At 41.2% G+C, this 10574-nt stretch overlaps 1 protein-coding gene across 7 annotated transcripts in view; it reads left to right on the plus strand.

Moving 5' to 3' along the window:
• Positions 1 to 10574, plus strand: part of MOCOS (molybdenum cofactor sulfurase) — a 58309-nt gene that overhangs the window by 15953 nt on the left and 31782 nt on the right. For all 7 annotated transcript variants that reach the window (XR_001853886.3, XR_012121197.1, XM_073212916.1 and 4 more), the window contains one exon: positions 5260 to 5376. Coding sequence is in view for 5 of the 7 variants with exons in the window: in XM_073212916.1 (XP_073069017.1) it covers positions 5260 to 5376 (117 nt within the window). In the remaining 2 variants the exon portion in view is untranslated. The remainder of the gene's footprint in view (positions 1 to 5259; positions 5377 to 10574) is intronic.

Below are 10574 nucleotides of genomic sequence, written 5' to 3' on the forward strand. Positions count from 1 at the left end.
AGTCAGAATGATGTTTCAGGAAGAGGGCTTAGACTTCCTCTGGAGACAAAGCACCAAGTCAGTGTTTCCCCTGCATCTTCATTAGGTTGCAGCGAGCAGAAAAACAATCATTGGTTAATAATTATTGAATTTACTTTCTCATTGAATCAACCAACCGCAAACTAGATATGTTTTTTATGTTCCTATTGTGTTAAGTCAAATCATCCGGTTACATGAGTTTCACGGCATGTTCCCTGTCTGGGTTTGCCTCAGAAGGATCACAAGAACTGTTTGCAGCTCCTATTGCACACTGTTCATGACTCACACCAGATTCCAGGAATCAACACATACTGTTTTTTTTTATTAGATTGGTTTTGGCTATAAATCAAATTTAAGCAGAAACTATATTGTTCTTTTTTCTTAGATTAGTTTGGGCTATAAATCAAGCATAAGCAGAAACTAAATTACAACAAGGTTAACTGCTGGGGTGTCTACATCAAAGGATTTGGTAGGTTGATAAAATAGTTGCTGTATATATACCCTTTGTATGTATTTTCCTGTGAAACCTGTGCAAATAGTGGTTTGCGTATTGGGAATTGCTTGGGTCTGTGTCACAGCTGAGTAAGCTGGTACCTGCCCCGTCCCTTAAAAAGTTGCATCAAGCACTCAGACATGGTGTTGTGTGATGCCACCCGATGGAGTATCACAGATCTGCTGGATATGGGGACCCAAGGCCCTTCCCAGAGCACAGGTTCCTAGCACAGTTCTTTGAAGAGCAGGTTCTGTCATCAGAAAAGTTTAGAAGATGATGCTCTTCTTCCCTTGAAAGCCACACTCTCCATTCACCTTTGTTAAACCCAGAATTTCTCAAATAACATCCAGTTGCCAAGGAATCACTCCCAGCCCCCCTCTTCTGAATGGCCTTAAACTATCTGAGGAACAAACTTAAGAATTATTCTTCTGGAGACAATGTCAGTTCTCAGAGGTATTCATGGGCAGACATTCCACAGTCGTAGGTTGACTGTGCAGACCCTCACTGCCCCTCAGCTACACAGCGGCAGAAGCAGCCCTGATGCCACTAGCACGTGTGCAATTTTACATGCTTCTAGGGCAGGTGGAAAGCACATCAGGGGCAGAGGTTTGCCTTCTTAAATGTTTTTTTTTAGGTAACTGGTAAAGCAAGTTTCATTCTTGAACATAAAGTCGGTTTGTATTTCCTAAGGGGTGTGGAGGAGGGCAGAGGTTACCGTGCAGTGTGCTGTGGTTGGAGAGAGTTCCTCATTTGCCCAGAGAAGCTTCAAAAAGGAGCCATCAGGGAGCGCTGCCTGTCCAGGTGCCTCACCAACTCCACCAGGACTCCCATTCCCTGAAGTCGGACACAGGACACCCCTGTGTGTTTACATAGGGGTGTTACATGTTCCCTGTCTGGGTTTGCCTCAGAAGGATCACAAGAACTGTTTGCAGCTCCTATTGCACACTGTTCATGACTCACACCAGATTCCAGGAATCAACACATACTGTTTTTTTTTATTAGATTGGTTTTGGCTATAAATCAAATTTAAGCAGAAACTATATTGTTCTTTTTTCTTAGATTGGTTTTGGCTATAAATCAAATTTAAGCCAATTGAAGTGGCTTTAAATTTAAAATCAAATAAAGGTGTCAATCACAGGTGAATCTGTGGCTGAGGCGGTGCTTATTCAGCAATGTGCAACTTTGGTTTTTCTGGGCTACTTCACAGTGCAGGAAATCCACAGGGGTTTTGGTGGCCTTTGGAAAGATCAGATCGCATCATGGCTGGGTTTGGCTGTCTCTTTTTTTCGGGGGATGTGTAAAAGAATTTAGCCTTCTATGAGAAGTCTTTGGGTTCTTGTTTTTGGTATCCAGGACTCCAATTTCCTCTAGACAGTGGTTAAAAGTGCGGGTTCCAATTCTCACTGCTTCTGCAGGCTCTGTGAGCATGGGCAAGTTTATGTAAACTAAGTCTTATGAAATGCAAAGTACCTTGCTGGTAGTGTTATTTGAGCATGGGGCCAAGTATGGAGCATGTGCTCAATAAGCATTGATCAAAAAGGCTCCTGGGTGGGGAGGCTCCAGTGCTGCACTGCAACCAGGCAGGTGTCTCATCCCCCCTGGATGCAGAGCCTGTCCTGCCACAGCCTGTCCTTCACCTGCTGGGCACAGGCCAGGCTTATGTGGGATCCTCCAGGGCTCAGGGTGAGAGGAGTCTGACTTGGGATGGGAAGTTAAGGCAGAGAGTAAGGGTGGTCCAAACAACTTCTATCCACATCCTTTTCAGGTTGGGTCCCTCTCTCTTCCCGTTAAATCTTGGTGGGTTTGTGACTCACTTATAACCAATAGAATGCCACAGAAGGTGACACTGAATGGCTTTTGAGGCTGTCAATAAAGGTGTTGCAGTGTCAGCATTGTTCCCTGGAATACTCACTTTTGGGGCCCTAAGTTATCATGTCAGAAGTTCTACCCTGAGGCTATCATGCTGTGAGGAAGTCAAGCCATGTGCAGAGGTGAGGCAGAGCCCTCCCAGATGGGGGGCAAGATACACACGAGTAAGTGAGTCTCCAGGTGATTCCAAATCCCTACCTTGGAGTCCTCCCAGCCGACACTTGAGAAATCAAGGAACAGAGTCAAGCCGTCAACTCCGTGCCCTATCCAAATTCCTGAGTCACTAGCTGCGAGCACAAGGAAATGTTTTTTTCCCCACCAAGTTTGGGTGGCTTGTTTCACAGCAGTAGTAACTGGAATAGTAACTGGGACAGCCATGAGGTGGGCACAGGAAACTTCGAATTCAGCTTGGCAGGAACTGGGATGTGGAAGTGAGGGAGCTTCCTTGGAAGCTGCCCTTTGAATGGAGACCACCTGACTCTGGAGATGGAGGGAGCCAGATACAGTGGTGATGCCAGACCTCGTCTCAGAGAGCCAGCAAACTCCTGAACAATTAGCAGGCTCCTGTGCTACTGAGCTATTTGCCAAGGGTAAAGGAACAGAGCTGTTTTCCTGAGGGCCCTCACTTCAATCCCAAGAATGGCTTCTTCTCACTCTGACAGTCCAGGGAGACAGCTACGTGAAGATAGTCACAATCTTGTCAAGGACGAATAGGAGGCACCATTGCTATGCACTGCGCTTCCGGGAGCTCAAGCTGATGGTTTGATGACCTGTAGTCTGCATAGAGCACCATACTCCCTTTGGCTGCCTCTGGCCACCTCACATGTGACTTCCCTGGGAGAAAAGTAGCAAAGGGCAAGATGTGGGTGTTTTCCTGAGTGTGGTTAGGTGACTCCCCCGAGTTTAGCCTGAGTCACCTGAGCTGAGAAACCTCACTGAGTACCCAGATTCTTGGGGGAATGGGGCCTTTGACCATTGCCTGAGGAGCTGGGCAAATACTCACAGTGGTAGCCCTATCTTTGAGCCTTGAATGAATGTGAAATCTCCTCCCAGAGTCTCCAGGGGACAGGAAAGAACCTTCTGCATTAATAGCAATTCTGTGATTCAGCCTAAATTTAAAGACATTATTAAGTGCAAATTGATGACACTAGTGTCAACACAGTAATGTTTATATTCTAGTCTTTGAGCAGAGGCCAGCCTGAGGAGTGTGCTCTGTGATCAATCATGTGGCAGAGGATACCAAGGAGTGCCTCATGTCCCAGGCACACTCAGATTTTATTCTTGTGAATCTCTTAAAAAATGTGGCTCTCTTTTTTATAGTATCATTGATATACAATCTTCGGAAGGTTTCACATGAACAGCATCATGGTTTCAACATTCACCCCTATTATCAAGTCCCCTCCCCCACCTCACTACAGTCACTATCAGTGTAGTAAGATGCTATAGAGTCATTACTTGTTTTCTCTGTGCTGTACTGCCTTCCCCACTACCTATATTGTGATTGTTAATTATGATGCCCCTTAATCCCCTTCTCCCACCCTCCCCACCCACCCTCCCTAACCCCTTTCCTTTGGTAACCACTAGTCCCTTCTTGGAGTCTGTGAGTCTGCTGCTGTTTTGTTCCTTCAGTTCTGCTTTGTTTTTACACTCCACATGTGGCTCTTTTTAAAAAAAAATTAAGTCACTAAAATTTTTTAAAAATTGAGATAACTGGCATATAACATGATATAGTTTTCAGGTATATAATGATGATTTGATATATGCATGTACTGTGAAATGATATTACTACAATAAGTTTAGTTAACATCCATCACTACACATAGTTACAAATTTTTTTTCTTGTGATGACAACTTTTAAGATTTTCTCTCTTAGCAACTTTCAGATATACAATACAGTAGTTTTGTTAACATAGTCACCCTGCTGTCCATTTCATCCCTAGGGCTTATTTATCTCAAAAGGTAGTACCTTTTGACTGCCTTCACTGGTTTCACCCACCCCCTGCCTCACAACCACCAATCTGTTTTCTGTTTTTCTTTCTTTCACTGTTTGACTTATTTCACATAGTATAATGCCTTCAGGGTTCATCCGTGTTGTCACAAATGGCAGGATTTCCTTCTTTGTTATGTGAGTAATATTCCATTGTGTATATGTGTGTGTATACACATTATTTTTATTCATTTCCTTCTATGGACACTTGGGGTGCTTCCTTCCATATCTTGGCTATTATAAATAATGCTATAATGAACATGTAAGTGCAGATATCTTTTCAAGATAGTGATTTTGTTTCCTTTAGATAAATACTCAGAAGTGAAATTGCTATGTCATATGACAGTTCTATTTTTAATTTTTTGAGGAACCTTTGTACTTTCTTCCATAGTGGCTGCACCAATTTACATTCCCACCAACACTTCTTATTTCTTGTTTTCTTGATATGAGCCATTCTAACAGTTGTGTGGTAGTATCTCATTGTGGTTTTGATTTGCATTTCTCTGATGATTTAGCAATGATGAGCACCTTTTTAATGTACCTGCTAGCTGTCTGTATGTCTTCTTTGGAAAAATGTGTATTCAAATATTCTGTCCATTATCTTAACTGGGTTGTTTGCTTTACATGTAACTTGTCATTTGGCCTAAATTTGATATTTTCACTTTTCTCAGGCATACATCTATAACCCAACTTGATAAACTTAATTATCAGTAACATTTTATTAGTAAGTCTGTGATAGATTATGGCACTTTAGAGCAAAATTCCAAGCTCATTATTTTCATTTTATTGTTAGAAATTAGAGGTCCAAATATTAATCTGAAACTCTCTCCCAGGCAATCAGTGTAAAACTGGACATTCCTAACCCTGGTACCATGTCATATTAAATCTGCAGGTGGATAAAATGGCCAGCCTTTACAACATCCAAGTGCGAACTGGCTGCTTCTGTAACACTGGGGCCTGCCAGAGGCACCTGGGAATAAGTGACAAGATGGTTAAGAAGCATCTTCAGGTTGGTACTGGACCCTGTGTCTCAAACCCTGATTGGCAAGACCCAGTGGTGGTTCCACAACAATACTGGCAGCTGGTTGTGTGTTTGGGGTTGGGCTGGTTTTGCAGGCTTATTTCTCTAAGCCCACCCTGTGGGTAAACAAAGGAAAAGGGGTCAAGAAAAATAGAAAATGTTTCAAGATATTATCTCTATGGCAATCATTTTTTACTTTTAGGGCAAAAATTTAAAGGCAGAAGAGGATTTAACAGGGAACAAGCACTCATGGGAATGTGCTCATACATGTAAGGGTCCTTAACTCATTCAGCACTAACAGAGTCAAGTCTCCATCTGGAGTTGGCTCATCACTGGGCAAGGTGAGGAGAGGAGCTCTTCCAGGGGGTACCCTTGCAGCTCTTGGAATCCCCTTCTTCTCTGCCTGTCCCCTGGGCTGAGGTTTTTCATTTCATTGTTTTGAATTTTTTTAAGTATGTTAAAAAAAATTGAAGTTTCATTGATATACAATATTATATTGGTTTCAAGTATACAACACAGTGATTCAACAGTTACATACATTATTACATCCTCATCCCAACTAGCTCAGTTACTATCTGTCAACATAGGAAGATGTTACAGAATCATTGATTGTATTCTCCATGCTGCACTTCCATCGCAATGACCAACTTATAGTATGATTGAGATTTTTGTGCCTCTTTATCCCCCTCACCCATCCTACCTACCCACCTCAACCCCTCACCCATTGAATCATTTTGCTTAAGAAGAATTTGAGTGGCAAAGAGCCCTTATTTATTTCAGAATAGTTTCTAACTTGAGTTTCTTTTGGATACCACTAAATATTGTATATGCTAGATCCCAACCAACCATTAACTAAGTTTTATTTAAAAAGAGAGAGAGGGAGGAAAAGAGGAATAGATTAAAGATGGTGACATGAGACAGAAACCTCCTCCCCAAAACACATATAATATGAAAATATAGTTAATATGACTAATCCTAAAGGAGCAACAGGAAAGAAGGCTGTACCAGACTGCACACACCTGGGGAAAAGAGCAGATCTCATGGAACAGGGTATCATACCAAAGCCATGATCTGGCGGGACCCAAGCCCTTCCCCCAACCCAGCTCACTGGCAGGAGGAAGAGAAATGTAGCGGGAAGGGGGTGGAAGCCTAAAACTACTGAACACCCATCCCTGGAGATCTGCTCTGGGAGCATGAAGCTACATTGCATGGGGCTCTGGAGTTTTGTGGGGTTGGAAAGCTAAGACAGGTGGAATACATGGTTTGAGATTCTAGCTGTTTGTGGAAAACAGGGATGCACATCTGGCTGCTCTGGGACAAGAGAAAGGCAGGCAGTTGGGAAGACTTCCTAACAGTGAGAGGGATGCTAAAGAGGCAAGGATTGCACAGAGCTTGCTCCTCCAGAGAAAGGATAGGTGGACAAAATAGTCTGGGTGCACTCTGCACAGCAGGTTGGGACATTCAGGAGCTTCAGGTACTCCATCCCCTGGGCTGGCTACGGAGCAGCTATGAGGCCACCCACTGTGATACACAGCCTGGTGTGCATTCCGCTGGCACTGGCTCACAAACTGTCAGTCCCTGCTCTAGCATCAGGCTAACCAGAGGGAAGACCTGCCTACAGCAGCTACAGATGCAAAGCACAGAGGCTTACACCTGTGTGCTTGGCACACTGGTTCTGACAGTGGAGACAGGCGCAGCAGCTGGGAAGTGGGAAACAGCTCTTTCCTCCCCCCAGACACCAGCACCACTGCCCTGAAACCCCCGACTTCACATCAGGGGCTGAGCAGCTCCAGAGAGTAGAACTTCTGGGCACTAGAGGGTGTCACATACAAATATGACATGCCAAAGGAACCTGGTTCAAACCAAAATCCCACAAACACCAGAAAAAGGACCAAGTGAAACTGAACTCATAATTCTTCCTGAAAGAGATTTCAAAATGAAGATCATAAACTTGCTCATGGAGGTAGAGAAAAATATTCCAGAACTCAGGGACTGGTTTAGGACAGAGATTAAATCATTAAGAAATTTAGTATTTGAAATGAAACATACAATGAATGGATTTAAAAGTAGATTAGATGTAGTAGAAGAGAAAGTAAATGGCATAGAAATTAGAGAAGAGGAATGCAAAAAAGCAGAGGCACAGAAAAAATGAGCTCTAGGAATGAAAGAATATTGAGAGAACTGTGTGACCAATCCAAATGGAATGATATTCGCATTATAGTTTCTCAGGCCATGGAGGTGCACAGATCTCCGAACACAAGACACCCAAGGAAGACAACACCAAGACATATAATAACTAAAATGGCAAAGATCAAGGATAAGGACAGACTTTTAAAAGCAGCCAGACAGAGAAAAAAGATCACATGCAAAGGAAAAACCATCAGGCTATCATCAGACTTCTCAACAGAAACCTTACAGGCCAAAAGGGAGTGGCATTATATATTTAATGCAACAAAACAAAAGGGCCTCAAACCAAGAATACACTGACCAGCAAGACTGTCATTTAAATTTGAAGGAGGGATTAAACAATTCCCAGATAAGCAAAAGCTGAGAGAATTTACTTCCCAAAAACCCTCTCTACAGTGCACTTTTGAGGGACTGCTGTAGATGGAAGTGTTCCTAAGGCTAAATAGCTGTCACTAGAGGAAATAAAACCACAGTAAAGAAAGTAGAACAATTAATTATGAAGCAGATGCAAATCAAATCACCTACCCCCAAAGTCAATCAAGGGATAGATAAACAGTACAGAATATGATACCTAATATATAAAGAATGGAGGAGGAAGAAAAAGGAGGAAAAAAAAAGAACCTTTAGATTGTGTTTGTAATAGCATACTAAGTGAGTTAAATTAGACTGTTAGATAGTAAGGGAATTACCCTTGAATCTTTGGTAACCCTGAATCTAAAGCCTGCAATGGCAATAAGTACATATCTGTCAATAATGACTCTAAATGTAAATGGTCTGAATGTACCAATCAAAAGACGTGGAGCCATTGAATGGATAAAAAAAACAAGGCCCATCTGTATGCTGCCTACAAGAGACTCACTTCAAACCCAAAGACAGACAAAGACTAAAAGTGAAGGAATGTAAAAAGATATTTCATGCAACTAATAGGGTGAAAAAAGCAGCAGTTGCAGTACTTGTATCAGACAAAATAGACTTCAAAACAAAGAAAGTAACTCAACAAAGAAGGACATGATTATTAAGGGTTTAATCCAAAGAGGATATAACCATTATAAATATCTATGATCCAACATAGGAGCCCCTACATATGTGAAACAACTACTAACAGAATTAAAGGGGGAAACAGAATGCAATACATTCATTTTAGGAGACTTCAACACACCACTCACTCCAAAGGACAGATCAAGCAGACAGAAAATAAGTAAGGAGGCAGAGGCACTGAACAACACATTAGAACAGATGGACCTAACAGACATCTACAGAACTCTACACCCCAAACCAGCAGGATACACATTCTTCTCAAGTGCACATGGAACATTTTCAAAAATCAATCATATAGTAGGCAACAGAAAGAGCCTCAGTAAATTCAAGAAGATTGAAATTGTACCTATCAGCTTCTCAGACCACAAAGTATAAAACTAGAAATAAATTATGCAAAGGAAATGAAAAGCCCACAACTACATGGAGGCTTAACAGCATGTTCCTAAATAATCAATGGATCAACGACCAAATAAAAACAGAGATCAAGCAATGTATGGAGACAAATGACAATAATAATTCAACACTGCAAAATCTGTGGGATGTAGTGAAGGCTGTGCCAAGAGGGAAGTATATTACAATACAGATCTACCTCAGGAATGAAGAACAATCCCATATGAACAGTCTAAACTCACAGTTAACAAAACTAGAAAAAGAAGAACAAATGAGGCCCAAAGTCAGTAGAAGGAGGTTCATATTAAAGATTAGAGCAGAAATAAATGAAAACAAGAAGAATAAAACAATAGAATCAATGAAAGCAGGAGGTGGTCCTTTGAGAAAATAAACAAAATAGATAAAATCTTGGCAGACTTATTAAGAAAAAAAGAGAGTCTACACACATAAACAGAATCAGAAATTAGACAGGAAACATCATGACAGACACTATAGAAATACAAATAATTATTAGAGAATACTGTGAAAAATTATATCCTAACAAACTGGATAACCTAGAAGAAATGGACAACTTTCTAGAAAAATACAACCTGTCAGGGCTGATCTAGGAAGAAACAGAATATCTGAACAGAACAAAAACCAACAGTGAAATTGAATTGGTAATCAAAAAACTACCTAAGAATAAAACCCCTGGACCACATGGCTTTACTGCTGTATTTTATCAAACATTTGGAGAACACCTAATACCCATCCTCTTTAATCCAAGAAATTGAAGATGAGGGAATACTCCCAAACTCATTCTATGAGGCCAGCATCACTCTAATACCAAAACAAGGCAAAGACACCACACACAAAAAAAAGAAAATTAGAGACCAATATTCCTGATTAACATAGATGCAAAAATACTCAACAAAATATTAGCAAACCAAAGTCAAAAGTACATCAAAAAGATCATCCATCATGATCAAGTAGGATTTATTCCAGGATGCAAGGATGGTTCAATAATCCAAATCCATCAACATCATCCACCACATCAACAAAAGGAAGGACAAAAACCATATGATCACCTCCATAGATGTTAAAAAAGCATTGGACAGAATTCAACATCCATTCATGATAAAAACTCTGAACAAAATGGGTATAGAGGGCATGTACCTCAACATAATAAAGGCCATATATGACAAACCCACAGCCAACATCATACTTAACAGTGAGAAGCTGAAAGCTTTTGTCCTAAGATCAGGAACAAGACAAGGATGCTCAATCTCTCCACTTTTATTCAACATAGTTCTGGAGGTCCTAGCCATGGCAATCAGACAACACAAATAAATAAAAGGCATCCAGATTGGTAAAGAAGAAGTTAAACCATCACTGTTTGTAGAACTGACACACTTCAGCAGCCAAAAAGCAAATAACCCGATTAAAAAGTGGGCCGAGGATGTGAACAGACAATTCTCCAAAGAAAAAATTTAAATGTCCAACAGGCACATGAAAAGATCCTCTACATCACTAATTATCAGGGAAATGCAAATAAAAACCATAATGAGATGTCACCTCACACCAGTTAGGAT

The sequence above is a fragment of the Manis javanica genome, chromosome 9, assembly GCF_040802235.1.
Source record: "Manis javanica isolate MJ-LG chromosome 9, MJ_LKY, whole genome shotgun sequence".
Lineage (NCBI taxonomy): Eukaryota > Metazoa > Chordata > Mammalia > Pholidota > Manidae > Manis > Manis javanica.